Source organism: Tympanuchus pallidicinctus, unplaced genomic scaffold (assembly GCF_026119805.1).
Source record: "Tympanuchus pallidicinctus isolate F22 unplaced genomic scaffold, pur_lepc_1.0 scaffold7, whole genome shotgun sequence".
NCBI lineage: Eukaryota > Metazoa > Chordata > Aves > Galliformes > Phasianidae > Tympanuchus > Tympanuchus pallidicinctus.
In genome coordinates, this window is record NW_026294791.1 from 17,377,395 (window position 1) to 17,395,150 (window position 17,756).

At 38.5% G+C, this 17,756-nt stretch overlaps 1 protein-coding gene across 7 annotated transcripts in view; it reads right to left on the minus strand.

Annotated features, from left to right (window-relative positions):
• Positions 1 to 8,805: 8,805 nt before the first annotated feature.
• Positions 8,806 to 17,756, minus strand: part of PLPPR5 (phospholipid phosphatase related 5) — a 165,129-nt gene continuing 156,178 nt past the window's right edge. For all 7 annotated transcript variants that reach the window (XM_052665584.1, XM_052665583.1, XM_052665587.1 and 4 more), the window contains one exon: positions 8,806 to 10,962. In XM_052665584.1, the coding sequence (XP_052521544.1) occupies positions 10,930 to 10,962 (33 nt within the window). In that variant the 3' untranslated portion in view covers positions 8,806 to 10,929. The remainder of the gene's footprint in view (positions 10,963 to 17,756) is intronic.

A 17,756-nucleotide genomic window follows, 5' to 3' on the forward strand; every position in this document is an offset into this window, starting at 1 on the left:
CCTTTTATTGGCCCAAAGAATCTGCCTCCTGAAGAACTGCCCATTTTTGCACTGCACTGCTGGAACGAGGTATAATCTCTGCTTTTACACTCTTCGTTCCTGGGAACCTTTCCAGGATCATTTGTTCTGCATGGATTGTTTGGGCTGCCTCTGCCCCCACTATGTCAGTGATGAGGCCCTCATTGCCTTCAGCCCATGCTGGCTGTGTCCAATGAGCTCATCAAGGGTTTGGGATGTATCCAAAATCTCAAGTTGAGCTCCTCAGAATGCATGGAAGTCCTTTGCTGTACCTGCCCTAAATAATTTATTTCCATAGCTCAGCATCCTATTTCTCTGTGTAGAGCCAAAAAAAGAAGTAAAATCGTCTTTCAAGCTGATGTTGTTAAAGTCATTCCACAAGTGCCAGCACATAAAGCCCAAATCCAAGTGTTCAGCTTAATATTAACCGCTCCATCCAGATATAGTTTCATTCATTTAGATACGGGCAATTAATACCTTTGAAAAAATTACTAACCTTCAGGTGTTAAAATGCCTTTGAGAACTTTGGCCTAAAAATGCAGAAAGAAGGTAAAATTGCTACAAGGAGTTTAGAAAAGCCCAAGACAGCAGTGCTAGCACTGTGAATATAGTTCTACTAACATCTGTTCAGGCAAAATACAAGACCAGAGTAATCAGAAAGAGACCCATTGGTATAAAAGTAACTAATAAGTAAAATCATACACATTCAGAAGTAACATCTTCTAATAAGTGCTGAGAGAATTTCCACGTTTGCAAAATAATAAAGCCCAGATCCATACAAGATAGGAATTAGAATGTGATTTTTCTATAAGGAAAGGCATTTAAAGCACAAGCTATTCGTTTTCATATTCAGAACATTGCAGACCAAACATCCTGCATAAAACACTCTTTCAATATTCTCAATTCTATACTCTCTCCCCCCTCACCTCCTTTATGTTTTCAGAATAATAAGTATTTCATTTTATGTCTTTATTTCACTATCCCTCAGTTAATTCTATTTTCCCAAAGACTGAACCCAAGGTGGAAGAAATATTAGCCACTAATCTCTGCCAGATTTCAACCAAACCTGGAAATATGCTGCTAAGTAGGCTGCAGAGTATGCAAATAGGAAACAGAGGAAGCTATAAGCTACCTTTTAAAATGAATGCACGGTTCTCTTTTCCCACAGATGGAGCTTTATTGTTAATATTTCTCCATGCAGTTCTCCTTCATGGTTCATGAAAGTGTTTCAAAACAGGGAAAACATGAGACAAATTTCATGCTCAAAGAAGTCTGGACACAGATTCTGCATCTAGCACTCTTGTGCAAGTAATCTAAGGACGTTGGTAACAACATCCCCTGAGCTAGCGAGCCCTGATCCAGTACAGCATCACTGGATACTGAGCGCATGATAGCACTTCAGCCATCACCATTTTTGCCCAGTGACTGTCTTAGATTAGCTCCTTTAGTGGTGCATAGCAACATGATACCAGAGGGGAGAAAAGGGAGTGAAAACTATGTCATTCTGTTGGCAGCACAGAGTAAATTAAGCCAGGCAGAATATACTTGGAGTCTAGCCAGAAAACAAAGTGTACTACAGATCTTCTCATCAAAATGGCTAGGATCTTGGTCTGAAACTCAGACTAAACTCCATTTAGAAAAGCAAAAAACATTACTAGAAACTTACATCTGCACCAAAGGTGACCCTTACAATCCCATTTTTTAAGAATAGGGGAAGAAAAGGATGGGGTCAGTTCTCATTTGTGCTGAAATGCTTTGCTTTTTTGATAGTAGTTGAGACATGAAAAACCAGAACAGAGAAATGAAGACAAGAATAGCATCCAATTCCAAGAGCTGCTTCTTTGCTACTGAAAAGAAAAAGTTTCCTAGGGTTTGATTCCTAGGTGTTGACCAGTATTTCACTGGAATCAGGAAAGACCAGCCAAGGGACAAGGCCCTTATCTATCAACATGAATACATAAGAGCCAAAGTAGTTGTTTTGGTTGAAAAAGTAGTCATACTCCAGTATGTTCCTATTACTTGGGCAACCATGTTAGTCAACATCCAGCAAGTCAAAATCACCCGCTGTTTGGATACCACAGTCACCACTTGTGTTAACAGATCACCAAAGTGGATGCTCTGATAGCAATTTCTCACACTTACAAAGGCTCATAAGGTGGAGTACCTACCTTGTTATTTGAAATGCTCAGTTAGCTCTTGTGCAGCTGTAGAAATACCTTCCTCAAGTCCCTTCAGCCACTGCCTGGCAAATCCATCTTCTAGATCTCTTCAGAAACAAATGAGCAGTGAGAAACGTTAAGACTGCTATACTTAGAGTCAAACTCCACCTGAATTGCCTGTTCATTTATCTAGAAGCTTCACAACTGCATAAACTGTAATGTTATTACCAACAGAGGCAGTTTCTCTTGCTAAGATAGGAAATACAGTTCTTTGGCTTTAATCTCTCTTTGCTGGAGCAATTCTGTGTGATAAGAGTCAGTGAATGAAGGATTATTTACTCATCACCTCCAACCCTGAAGCTACGTTATATCTAGCAAATATCAGAAGTTCCAGCAGCATCACACCCGTATCCAACAAAACCCTTCTTGATTGCACACAGTGAGCATGATGGACTCCATTCAGGCAACAGATCAGAAAACAAATCTCTAATACATAAATACTGTAAATACAGTCAATTTATACTCTTGTACACTGATGACAGACTGCACTTTTCTGCACAGGATGGCAAAGCAAAATGCTTAGTCTAAAAAGAAATGGCAGAAATCTCTTTCCATTTCTTTGCATTTACATGGTTTCTTCAAGAAAATGTCTGAAAAGCTGCATTTTGGTGATTTCTCTTAAGCTTCTGTTTGTTTTTCTTAATTTCAGTGCACAGTCAGAATCTTATTGTAATATCAGAATAGCTGTTAATATTCTTAGCTAAATTTCTTTCTCTCACCTTTTACTGTTTTTGCACACAATCCATTTCACAGCATCACCATTTTGCAGCATGACAAGATACTCATGCAGCCTGGCCTGTTCTTTCATGTGTACATTTTGGCTTGCAGCATCTCAGTGCCATGTCCACAGCTCCATGTCTGCAGACACTATGCACAGCAGTGGGACAGACAAATATGTCTACCAAAGACTTTGATTGATATTTAAAGGTTCCATTTGTGAGGAAATCTCAATTCAATGAGGTGGCTTGCAGGTACAGACAATTAATTTTGCAAAGAATCTACAGTCTAACAGATACAAACCACATCAAACTTGTAGCCAAATAAGTAGTAATAAGGCAAACTCAGTCATAACCAATACTACCGCTGATATATATTGGTCTTTGTTAAAATGCAACTGAAGTCACAGTGGCTAACAGTAACAGAGGAGTCACCACAGCATGGGAGTAAAACAAGAGAAGAGAGAGTCAATATTGTTCTCCCTCCTTGGTACAAACATGGACATTAGTATCTGAGAAATGGATGTGAAAACAGATAAGACAATACTTGCACTGATAAAGCATCATGATGCATGTTCCAAAGAAGAGGTAGACAAGAGAAAATTAAAAAGCATTAGGCAGCCTCTGTGTTTCCAACATTACTTCTGACAAAGAAATAGAAGTGTTTAGAACGTCAAAATACAGCTATCACTGTGGCCATCATTTTGTACAGGACCTCCCAAAGGACCACTCTTGCCTGTAACTGAGCTTCCTCCATCTGTGTGACTGCACAGAGAGCCACAAGGACACTGAGAAAACACAAAAAGAGACATGAGCAAACTGCTGCCAGGACAGGTAGGGCTCTCCCTGCTTTTGGCAAGTCTCACATTCCTCCTTGTCTGTACCTCCACACGGAAAATAGAACTCATATCCAATCTCATGCAAAATAGCAGAACTTCCAAGTTCTGCCACTGCCACAGGGAGATGAGAGCCTAGATGTTACATGTGGACAGCAAATACTGATCTGCAAACAAACACCAACTGCTGCTGAAGCATAAAAACCAGAAAAGACGCTGAAGGAAAATGGAAAAATTTTAAAGCTAGATTAATGTATGACACAAAGCTCTTTATGCCATCTGGTAATAAAAGCAATAAAAGTCCAATGTGGAAGAGTGAATAAGTTCAAAAAGTAATCAAGAATAAGAAACAGGCACACACATATATACATATATAAAAAGACAGCATCTGTTACAGAGAATTAATGGAAATCACATCTATCTCTTACTCAGGAATAAGAAAGAACAGACTAAAAGCCTATTCTGACAACATACTGTTCTGGAAGCAGACTATGCTAGGACATCTTAAAGCTTCGGGGAGAAACAGCTGATAAATTCACATGATAAATCCAGTCTCCATCTGGCAGGTGAAAGAGCATTTCCCTGTTCTGGGGCTGGCCACTGATTGCACGACTTTGCAGCTTCCTGTCACAGCTAGGTCCATCAGGAAGAGTAATACCAGTGTAAGAGTACAAATGTGCAAATACCCATCAGCAACTAAGACTTGGTCTCCCAGTCTGCTGTCTTGCTGCATACATTAGGTATCTCTTTTACCCTAATTGGGGGGAGGATGGCTGCATATCTTTGCTCCATCTGTCCAACAGCTCTGACGAGGAAGCTGTAGCTATCCTGTGTCCTCTTCCCAGCTAATGCAAAAGCTGTGTTTGGAGCCTTGCTAACGGCCTGTGAGTGCAGCTGGAGTGGAGTCTTGGGGAGAGGAGAGCTGTGCAGGAGAAGAGGTGCTGGATTCACATCTGCTGGCTTGCATTGGAGCTCTAACTGAAAGCCTGACCAGGGTAGGGTGTGGGTTTCAAGCAGGGACCTCTCAAATTAGAAGGATAAAAGTAGGCTGAAAGGGAGGAATGATGTTTCAGGTTTGTCTGTTGTCTCTTGCACATCTTTGGTGGTCTGGTGACTTCCTCTGAGTAGCTCCACATAAGAAGCTTTCTTTGGAAAGCTTCATCATATCTAGAGTTCTGCTTCCAAATATCACATACATTTGCAAGAATGAAGAAACATATGGTCTTAATTGTAACAAATACAAAGTTGTAAAGCACCCCTTACTATATCTCCTATTTAAAACTGGAACAATGCCTCTGACTACCACCAGGAGCTGCACAAATGAGAATAGACTGAGCATTATCTAGGTCTTTCTTGACCACTTTTGTTTTTCTGCTCGATTGCAGCACGCGTAATACACATGGCCCTGTACAACTTTGCCATCCCTTTAGTTTGTTGCTGTTGTGACACATTCAGGTCATTTTTTATGCCTGTAACACAACTGTTAGACCACTATCTGTAGGGTCTGCACTTGCTGGTCATTACACAGTGTGACACAGTGCTATGCAGCATCTAATGAGAAAGACAGATTCCAGAAGCAGAATGAAAAAGTGAAGACAGAGCACAGAGCCGTATAATAGAAGGAGTAGATATACAGAAAGCCAATGAGGATGAAGACAAGTTTAAATATTATTTCCTTTTGTGTTGACATGTATATTTCTCAGAATTTTTCCTTCCAAATGAAACAACAATCAGACTAAAGTGCTATGTCTGTAAATCAAACCACTTGAGATTAAGCATGCCACAAAGAACCTTGTAGGTGAATGAAACCTTGTGATGCTCAAGGAAGGCTGGCTCTTCCTTTCAGCATCCAGATTCCTGAAGAAAAATTCCACTCAAAAAGCAGATTGCAGCCCTTTTATCTTAAATATGTTGTGAAAGCACATCATCAGACAGAAAATAAAAAGCAGCCTAGTGTCCAGTGCCATGGGAGCACCAGCTTCTCTTAATCTGACAAAGAACTGAAGATCAAACATCTTGTATTTGTTCTCATTAAAAAAATGTTAGTTAACAGAAATGTATACAGTATAAGTAGAAAATATTCCCGTAGGATACACAGGACAACAGAACTGTCACATTATCAGCTGATACTAAGTCTCTGTTCACTTGGTTTACTTCCAAAAAAGACTCAGAGTGGAACAACTCTCACCCTCCATTGATAATACATAGTTTGTTTAGCATTTCTATTCCTCCTCTTCTGCACAGTCTCACTGTCTTTGAGTGTGACTCTGTGGAACAAATATAATGCAAATAAGGACATTCTTTATTTGTCTCTGGAAAACTGCATGTTCCAAGACTACATCTTAATACTGTTTTCTCAAAAAAAACCAGGGTATTAAACTCAAAAATATCTATCACCATATCTGGCAACTTTGCAAGTTCTGTCAAAAGGCAAGGGTCTTGCTGCACTCCTGCTAAGACTCGCTTCAAACCCTCTGCCTCAAGTGAGAGTCAAAAGGGCTTTTGTGTTGTTTTTCTAAATGATTGTTTCATTCTTATTGCATCAGACCTATTTTTAGAATATTTGAATAGATATGTTTAAGTTGTCAGTTGCTACTGCAAAGACAGAAGTTGCTAGGAAGGAGTAGTAACTGCTGCTTTAAGAAACAGTAGCAAAAGAATGAAGCAGCAGACAATTTAATAGCAGAAGGAGTACACTAAGAATAGCACTTCTCTACTGCAGTATTTCAAAAATGTAGAAATGCCCAAATTTAATTTTTAATTAGAAAAATGCAGCAAATCTACCTGACATTTGTTAATGAGTATAAGAAGGCATTTTCCATGCTTCTGAAATTTATCCCTTTCTCATTTTATAGCTCTTTAAGTTCTTACTTAACACTTGTAGACATGATTACTCTCTTTCTTAAGGATACCTGCCTACTTCAGATCAATCCTGAATGTCCAAGAATCTCATTCAAAACCACATCAAAGATAGCAATACCATGAGATCCCTATAGGTACAGAGAATTTGTATTTATGCATAACACTTATTTAGTGAGAGATTTGACAGAAGAAGGGTTTGGTTTCTTATTTTTATTTATATAAATCTGCATGTTGCCAAAAGAGAACACTGATGCACAGAATTTGGTTTATGGGACTGTAGTCCTTACTGGGGGCTCTTCTGAAGCCCTGTCTCAGAGGACAGGTTCAGTGGCCTCACAGGTGATCCCAGAATGCTATACCCAGTTCCATCCCAAGCACCAGGCAGTGCTTTAAACCCCACCTACTAAAAAAGCCTCCAGAAACTGTTTAACGTTGTGATGATTATTCTGCTGATGAGATCACTTCAGGAAGCTGGTTACTGCACACCGTGGCTTCAGTCACTGGGGAAGATATTAGAACAGCAGAGCTTCTCTGGCAAAATAAGAGGCTTAGGACTCATCCACGTAGGGGGACAATACAGGACAAATCTATCTGCCAAGTTTCCTTTACTATTTTCCCTTGTGGAAGTCTCTGAAAGGTGAAAGGACTAGAGAAAGGCCTGAGGAGATGAAGTCATGACAGATTCCCAGCCTTTTGTCCTGCTGGACCAAGAGAAAATGGCAGCCATCGGCTCCGGCTGCAGCCACACTCATATAGCATCTCAGGTTAGGGCTGCTATCTTGCCTGATCTGTCCAGCTTCTCCCTTCAGTACCAGAGGTACCTGAGGGGAGATGACAGGTGCTGGGGTGTGATAGGAAAACTTTGCACTCAGGTCAAATTAAAGCCAGATCTGATTTTGACCTCATCAAAGGCAGATCTCTCGGTGCACTTGAGAGAGGCTTCAGGGACCTAAAAGGGCTGAGGAGGCCTGCTCCCCCATCCCAGCCCTCAGCCCTCCTGCCTATAAACACTCCTGAGCATCCCTGAGGCCAAGGCAATGCAGATGGCAAGGGATGCATTTGCTCAAAACAGACTCAGGTTGGCTGTTTCTAAAATGTACTGCACTTCTCTTTCAATGTGGCAAGGCTCAGAAATACCAAAATTAGACTTCAGAAGAATATAAAAAGCTCCCTGCTAACATAACATGCAAATGGACTGCCACACTCGTGATTTTGGACAGCAACAAAATTAGACAGCAATAGCAAACAGCGGAGAAAATTGCAGCTGAAAAATAGCAACATTATCCTCTTTTAATACATATTGTTAAAATGAACATTTCTAAAAGCTGAAAAGATGTGAGCCCAGATGCTATTGCCGTATGTCTTATGCAGCTCATGATTACGAACAAACAACGGAATACATACAAGGGAATCTAAAATGGTATGGATATGAGCCCAGCTGGTGTCCCCACATGCCTTATGAATTCCTCTTTTAGGAACACCGCAGCATATAGAATTAAAGATGCTTATCTTATTTACAAATAGAGTGGAACTGTTTAACTGAAGCACATATAGAAAGATTCATAGGGATCATAAAAACAAAAAGTCCACAATGATCATAGAAACAGATGCACTCAAACCCACTGAAATAGTTCAAATACCAAATTTTTACTGGAAACTACTTTGAGCTAGAATCTAATTACAGCAAGGGATGATGCTTGTTTTCTTCACTGGGATTTTTCTAAAAAGCAACCATAAAAAAGCCATGTTACTTACTTTTATTTTTACTTACTTTTATTTCGATACACTGTTCCTATTGAAAGTCCAGAAAGGAAGAGTGAACACCCAAGCTCAAGGGCAGCGGAGCCACTGCAACAGCAGGAGAGGTAAACTCTTACTCTTCTACAAATCACTCAAGGCAGGATCTGGAGCTTGACCTGTCCACATCCTGGAGGGAGTCCTTCACCAACAGACAGAAGACACTTCTGCAATACAGCTCTTTCACTCCTGCTTTTCAGTGTCACAGAACAACCTTTAAGGGAAAGCAACTGAGAACTCCTTGTTAATTATGAAAATATATCACCAAATGCAGCTGTCCTTTAAAATCATCATTTCATTGTATGTATGCTATGAACATATATCTACAGCAGATATCTAAAATAAATACACTGCATATGATTGAAAAATTATTTTATTTAAAAATACATTATACAGCAGAGTGTCTCTCTTTGTTTTCTCACTGCTGGTTCACAGAGATAATATGATAAATTTAACCCAAATATTTGACTGGGAAAGATCCTGAGAGAGAAAGCGACCAGTTACAAGTTGATGATATACAGTACAGTGGAAAAGAGTCATCTCTTTTAACATAAAAGAATCTCTTGGTAATCTTATAAATCAGATATTAAAAAAAATGTAAATTTGCTACCATGCAAAAATGAGTGAGAATTTCTTTTAAATCTACACACAGAGATCATTAGTACCTTGGACCCTAGAAAGCTATACTAATAAGAGAAGGGTAGGTGTGCCTAACATGGTGATACAAACTTTGGACCTACTACAATTTTGTAAACACAACTGGTAGCCTAATAAAGGTGGATTTTCAATCACCTAAGTAACACCATTGTAGCTAAGGGCTCTATTCTATGATTTTTTTCCCTGCTGATACATTTCTTTATTCTCTAATTCTCAGCTTGGTATGATGACTTCATGGGATACACTGCTCTACTGCACTCAAAGAAGACTTGGCTTTGCCCTGCTTTCCAAGCAATATTTAGGTAGCTGCATTTAGTGAAAAGAGAAGTTAAAATGAAAATGCACGGATAACTATGCGGGAACGCAATAAAATTCAACATAGAAAAATATACATCCAATTCTACAGTTATGTTTGAAATATCTTCTCCCAATGACTGATGCAGAGGAAATGCAGTGAATTATGGAAAACTTAAGGCCTAGAATTCTGTACTCCTTTCAAGGACCACATTGAACTTCTCTATCTTAAATGTGTCTATAGTGCTAGTGTTACAACTGTGTTTGCCAGAGGAAAACATTCTGGCAGTTAAGAGTATCTTCAGCATCTACAATACTTCACTATGAATAGTCAAGTGAGGCTGTCTTTTAAAGGGGAGGCTCAATTTGATTTTTCACAGTGATAACAGCAATATAAGAACACCATTCGAATTTGAAGGAAAAAATCCTGTTAGCAATGCAGAGTCTGACAGTGGATTTGTTGCAAGAACATGGCCCTGAAAAGGGAACAGGGATAGAGAGGATTCCTAGAGATAAAATCTGCCTGTCTCAGTCACTCCAGTTGAAGTAAATTAATGCAGCCATTGCTTATTTTCCATAAATGCTCCAACAGGAGGACAGAAACACGCACTTTTCCTCACTATATCAGTGACCCTCTTCCTGTCTTAGCACTTCATTCTCCCAGCATAACATCTGGGTGTATAACAAATATGAGATGATGCAGAGCTCCTCCAGTAACTTGTTTAAGTGATCTCTGATAGCAGGGCTTCCCATCAGATATGCTGAGCTAAGAATGGAGCCCTTAACCTCTCATGGGATAGCATTAGTATAATAAAGAATATATCAATGATCAAAATTTCTATATAATTTTCATTTCTTTAACCTAGATACATATATATCATTCAAGACATTCAAGAGCTACAAATCAACAATTCAACTACAATTATGTCAGGAAAATATCCAAATAAATAAACTTTTAATTATGATACAATACTTATTACAGTAAAAATTGGCATTTTTTTTTCTCTTCAAAAGCAGAAGCACCAGTTTTACATATAACATTGTTTGAATGATATCTTACATGGAATACAGCGTAATACAATGTGCAAACAGCATTTTCATACAGAAGGTAATATTTTTTCTAGTTTTTATACACTAAAACTGCTCAAATGGAAACAAATTCATGCTGATTTAAAAATGCAGATTTTAAAAATCAATTTCAAATCGAAGTATGGAGTACTACTGGAATAGGTACATGAACCATTAAAAAACAACAAGAAGCCAAAATAGAGGGTAGTGTCAGATAAAGGTAATTAGTGCTTAGTTCGTCCCATTCCATCAAAAAGTAAACAGTTAATATTTTTGCTAGAAAGTAAAGTGACGTTCTAATATTTAAGAAATCTTCAAAATGTAGGTATCAATTTAACGATGTAAAAATCAAGTCAGAAAGAGGACTTTAAAAATTTCTTGATTTTGTTACACTGCAATTATCGTGAGTGGGCTGTGAAAAGAGATGAAGTCCAATGGAGCGAATATACCTCAGCGTCAACATCATGTGACTTCTGCAAAGGCCGTGATGTGGTTCTACAAGTTAAAGGAAAAACAAAGAAATAAAAACCCAGAAACCACACATGTAGACATCAGTCACCACTGTGAAAACCGTCGCATCTTCTGTGTTAGTGACAGCCTCATACCTGCCATGTATTGCAGACAAATGTAAATAAAGCTGGGTTTCACTGTAGTGCTCTCACTCAATTCCACAGCAAATTCTTGTCAAATGCTGGATGACTGTATATGTAACTGTACTGAAGAAAGCACTAAGATGTAAGGGTTCAACAATATTTTAGTTTTATATGTATTTTTTAAATAATGTGAAAAATTGAACTTGCTGTAATTTTATTCCTCTCTTACTCGCAGTTCAAAGCAAGATGCCTAGAAATGGACAGTTTCTAGCAGACTATAATATTCTATTTTGGTTTTAAAACAATTTTAATGCTGTATGTTTTTTAAAAAGATGAATTGCTCCCTGTGAGTTTGATGGCATAGAAGCAAGTAGTGACATGGAACAATTAAATGGCATTCAGCAGTTGAGAACTTGATTTCCAAATTCGTTCTTCTGAATCACTAGTGTCCTCTTCACCTGCAATGCTAGCCTCCTGTTTCCTTCACCAGAACAATCCTTATGAACACAAACACTTCTCAGGATACTACACAGAACTCTATGCAGTAAAACTGCAGAATCCTAAAGAATTCTGCTATTTTTCTTGCTCTAACTTAAGCAAATGCCTCTGTTGACATTTCAGAGGAAGAGACTCGAATGTAATGGAGAAGGTCTGTGCCAGCTGAAGAGAAGGCAGGGACAAAGTAACTCCTAGAGAGTGGGATGCATCTCCATTTTCTTGCTTAAGGGAAGTTGCTCTAAGTCCTTCAACAACTCCCTTACCACACACCATAGAAAGTGCTGGAGGGAAACAGTGGCCACCACAGAAGTTTGTTCCTTAGTTCTTCTTTAAACTGCCTGGATATTTGTCTGTCTTCAAAGAGCCGGAGGAAAGAAAATGAGCATCTTCAATTTTCACACTACAGAAAGGAATCTCTCCTGCACATGCCTTCCCATGGCCGTATAGGTTACAGGATAAGCATTTTTTTTCTTTTTCTTCCTTTGTATACTAAGGATTTTAGCTCTAGCAACGTCCTTGCTGAATTTTGTGACAGCTTCAATAGGTGAGGAACACCAAACCATATGTATCTATGTACTTTTTTTCCAAAACATAACTTTTCTTTTTTAAAATAAGCAGCAATGATTAAACCATAGCTAGCAGACATTTTTTAAAGTGTGAGGAAAGAAAACAATCAGCATGCAACTTCCTGTGAAAATGTTTTCAGTAAACAATATTAGCCATTGGTCATTGTTTACAGATTTGGACTCTGAAGCATAAAAGCAAATTTAGATTTCCTAATTGGAAAATAAAATACAAGCATTTCAAAGCATTTCAGTTGTTGGTCTGTTTTCAGCAGAGCAAGGAGGATGTACTGGGCAACCTCAATGAGCCTGGAGTTACAGTGAGGCTATTATTAAGTTTGGCATTTTTCATTGTTTAGATCTGAAAATTATCCTGACAACTTAAGTCAGGATCAGACTAAAATTACTCTTCTTTTTTTTAATAAGCAAAATAGTTGAAAAATGTGGAATTGAAGAAAAAATGTGTTTTGGTCATTATTTAACCTAATCAATTATTTCACTTCCTACTACACAATACTCCTTTCTCTAAGCGGCACACATTTTCCAGTGATGCAGAGAACCAAGTAGTATTTCAAGTGCTATTAACCCAGGGTTTGGTAGCTATTACTTGATAAAGGTGAATGTGGCACTCCTGCCAGCTATACCTCCAAAATGAGCCGGTCACCCTCTACGGAAGCATATGTAGAACACAGAACAGAATCACACAGGAAAAAAAATCCCCATTCCTCAGTAAATCCTCAGGGAGAAATGCTAAGCTCCCAGTTGGAGAGCAATTGATTTGGACTCTAGTGAAGACTCGTGGATTCATTTCCAAGGGATTAAGCAAGATGATGCATAACTAGGTCAAAAGTAATGACTTTCTAATGGTGAGAATCACTGATACTGATTCATGAAACTGGGTATTCGTGCCTTTTCATATGCTTATACAAAACCAAAAACAAGCTTTTCTGAGACAATTCACACACACACACACAAAAAAAAAAAAAAAAAAAAAAAAAAAAAAAAAAAAAAAAAAAAACCACCAAGAAAATATCCTTCTTTGAAAAATTTCAGTGTGAGATACTAACCATCACCAGCTGAAGATTCACACAGGTGCAAGAAACAAGCCAAAAAGCATGCACAAGATATTGGGTTCTCAACTCTGTGGCAACCTACAGCACTCAGAAGAAGAGCATGCTGAGGGTCTGCTTAGCAGACACAGTTTCACAGACAGACGTCAGATTTTTTATCGTTTGTTCTAAACCAACAGCATCAGCTTGGTGTCAGCACTGCAAACAAAGCATGCTTCATAACCATGCTCCCACACCACTAGTAGAAAAACGAAAGTCTAAAAGGCTAAGCCTTAAGTGCAGGTTTCTGGGGGAAGATTATCCATATCCATATATCTTCTGTTAAGGTTTTAATTAATTTCTATTTACAAGCTATTCTAAAATGTTAAAGAATTGGAAAAAAAACCCATAGTGAGTTTCTTACTTTGCAACTTTCATAGGACATACTTAATATTTTTAATCTGTTTTTCTTTTCTGTTGTGCACTCATTAATACAATTATAAATATTTGTAACAGTCATCATCTTTAAGATTTTTCCAATTTCAAAAACAGGATTTTGAAAAATTGCCTATAGTCTTTCACACAATGGTGTTTATTAACTCAAAAAATTGTACAGTAGTACTTCTGGCAAAAAGTAACTATTGATTAGTTACTGCAAAGATCTTCCTGCTCAGTAAAGCATATTTTATGCTTTTGCAGAACAAGTCACACTTTTAGAGAAAACAGTGAATTCAAAGTGAAGGTCCTCTTTTAAAAGATTGCAGACCTGCACAGAACGCTGCCAGCACACTGCATCTGCCTCTGGTTTAAGTCCAGACACAAACACTTCAGTGTGCTCCTTCGCACATACGTTTATTGCCTTATGCGCAGGTGGTCTAAACAGTCCATTCCTGAGATCCAGGAGAAGAATCTAATGAGGTGTGCTTTGAGGGAGCTTTGTTGCAAGGGATCTTCTTGGTTGTTACTAACGCTTTGATTCTTTAACACCTACAACACGCATATTGGAGGGGTCACTCTGAATATATTGTTCCTTTTTCTATGTTTAAATACAATTCTATTTGAAAGTTAGATATTGTGATCAAGTTTGCAAAAAAAAAAACAAAATGCAAACAAAAACAAAAATTTCTTTTATAATCTCCTAATATAAATAGATTGAATCAGAAGAATAGGATATGAATGCCAACTGAAGTGTGTAACACTGGAACAAAATCGCTTAGATCTTTTTGTGTTGAAACACAACATTGTCTCCTTTAACACACTCTATTGTTAAAGAGACCCAATATGACCACAGAAATCAGAAAATCAGCCCACAAGCTCATGTCAGCACATGGGCTCTAGTCAAGCTGTGCTGGAAACACACACACATACTAAAACACAACCAGTATGGATATCTGTGTACTCTTGTGGATGTCAACACAACAGTATTTGGATACTTCTGAACTAAAATATCTTAGATCAGCAGAATTAGACACAAGTCTTCTCCCCGGTTCTCTCCTAGCACAATGACCTAAAACATCTTTGCGTTTTGCATTCAGCCTGCAAGCTTGGTGACAAGGCATCAGCCTCACCAGAGAGCCCGGGGATCAGGCTCGGGGATCAGCCATCCTGTACACACAGTGCACCAGCGACAGACTCCTTAGTACCACAGAGCTGAAGACCTCTGTATCTCATGATAAATCAAGGAGGAGTAAACAGAAAAAAAACATTGTTTTGAAACACAGAAGGGAAAAATCTTCCTCAGTCTTAAAACACAATCAGAAATTTAAGAGAAATGCATGTCTATATGTATATTTGCTATTGTTAAAATGTTTCATTTTCAAAGGGCAAACTAAACCACCACTACCACAGCTGACGGATCTGTGAAGGTAAAGACTGCAAACTACCTGTTTGCAGTCTCAGTCAGCTAGAGAGCCAGTCCCACTGTTGAAACACAAGCAACCTCACTGCAACAAAGAACTGCGTTTGGGGACATGGCTTGGACATTGCCAATAGAAGAAACAATGCAAAGGAATGCCAGGCAGAGGCTCTGGAGATGAATTCTGCTCAACCGCTAAACAGAGCAGTGTGCAAATAATACTGAGCAGATGCAGAGCCCTGGTGATCAGACATAGAAAACATCCCATAGGAGATGAACTACAGTGCCTATCCTAATTCAACACTTTCTTCTAAACCTCTATAACCTATTTCATCTACTGCATCAGTTCTTCCTCAAATGCTCCATATTTCCTTTGTATTTGATTTTTCAAAGCTACAATACCTCCATAAATAGTCTAGCAGGGTCAGCAGTCACTACAAGACATGTACCAGCCCTCTGTAAATCCTGCCCAATTTCAGGTGACTTCAAGCATGAAATAATAAGTGTGACTCCCCCTCAAAAGAGGAAAAAAGTCTGTGACTGTATTGGTTGAACTTCAAACTTTTCTGAGTGCCACCCAGAATATTCTTATTTCCCAGAAACTCTTGCAACAGAAAAAAAAAAAAAAAAAAAGTAAAGAAAGAAAGAAAAAAGAAAAACCTTGACTGCCTTGACTGTGGTTGCAAGCGGGCCTCCCATCTGCAGCAGAGTGCCAGCTGACTGAAACACAAATTGCCTTATAAGAGATGATGAAGGTCAGAGACAGAAGAGAAAAAGGAACAGATGGGTGAGTGATGAGGTTTCTTGGCTTTCACTCTTTTCATTAATTCTAAGGATGAATGTAGTTAAGGTGAAAGTAATAAGTCTGAAGTCTGCAATGCTGAGCCAGCTCTGCCAAGGTACTTCCAGGAGACACTCTGCAACTTTGTTTTATTTGAGTGCACAAGATGTGGGTACCTCTGCAGAACAACTTAATCATCTGCACACACTGCAATTGAACAAGTGGCATGCAAACAGCGATCTACTCTTGTCTTTAACCAGCAGAATATAAAATTCAGAATGCTCCAAGTACACATATTCCTGCTTAAGCGTACTTCATAGATGATTCCTGACCTCCTCCAGAACTCAGACAGTGATAGCACAGAGAGCATACCAAGCACATTCATTCTTCAGCAGGAAAACAGCACTGCAACAGATGAGTATCAGACCTTGAAACACAAAATGAGGTGCTTCCAGGTCTGTTTGATGGACCATGTGCTTATTCATTTATGAGTGATTTTCAAACAAAATAGCAAAGAGAGAGGTCCCATCTGGCATGCATTTCTAATGAAGTTACTGTTTAGGGCAGCAACTTTGAATTGCTCACTCCCAAATGCCCATATTGTTATTTTTAAGTACTGGTAAGAGAGGAGCAGCTCTGCTTCATCCCAAGACTGTTTTAGCCTGTGACTTCAGCCCTAACTTTGGTTAGTCTTAACTCTTAGTAGCTAATTTATGATAGGCTAATATAGTATTAAAATAGCTAATAGTAGCTAATTTATGAAGGCTGTTTTTAATATTGGCACAGAAGCTCTCAGACTGAGAATAGAGAAAAGCAAATATAAAATAAGCCAAATAGAACTGTTTATGAATTCAGGCTCTATAACTAGAACAGCACCAGCTGAGAAGCAGCAAAAAGTAATTTGCACATGGTTAGAGCAGGTAAAAGACAAGTAGCACACAAATCATCCAGCGCCTCTCTCTAGAGGAAAATAAAGAACAAAAATAAAAATACAGTTAAAAAGCAAAGACCAACTTATGAATTCTTGAAGTGGCAGCAGTTAATTGAGATGGCTCAGTTTAGACTCTACTTCCACATAAGTATTATTCCTAGTGCCTTTTATTTAATAGGTTCTGGCTTCTGTACAAACCTTTAGACCAGACATTTAAACAAATAAACATCTCACCACCTGCAGCACTCAGATAAGAGCAGATTTTTCATCAATTATTTGCTAATTCCAGTTCAAGCTTTCCGTAGGTAGAAACAGAAGAAAAGCATTTCTGAAATACTGCACATACTCATCCTCCCATTTCATCTTCTCGGTCTGGAGAGAGCAAAGACTTTGCAACAGAAGGAAAGATGAATCTATACACTAAGATCTCATCAACTATAACACCTTGCTGGCACTTCCCTCCCTGATTTAAGTGAGAAGTCCCATGACAGCAAAGAGCTAGCCTCTGCTATCGCAGGAGCCAAAAGAGTTCAGAAGGAAAGACTCCCATTCATATAATAAGAGTTCTGGCAAGTCACAAATGTTATTTTTGCAGCCTCCCTCCCATTGCTTTCCCCACATTATTTCAGCTTTCCTGGACCTAGGATTTGGAAAAGAAAACAGTTTGTCATGGATGAGAAAGTGTCAGATTAGGTAGAAACACTGAGGTTTTAATTCTCGGGATAAAAATAAAATAAATTTCAGCAGCCAAACACTAGAGCTCTTATAAGAAGAATTTGCAGAGAATGTACACTTTTGATCTGTGATGGCTTTTGAGCTACACAAATGGTTTTTACTGTAGGAAAGCCTAGCACATAAATAAGACATGCTTATTAATATGGTATGTCCTAAGCCAACTGACATCTTGTTTGTTCTGACATTTTACAGAGAGTTTACTGAATGGATTATTTTGAAGATACACATTCATCATCTAAATGCTTGTTCTTGTTCAAGCAAATGATACTGTGACCTCCTTGTGA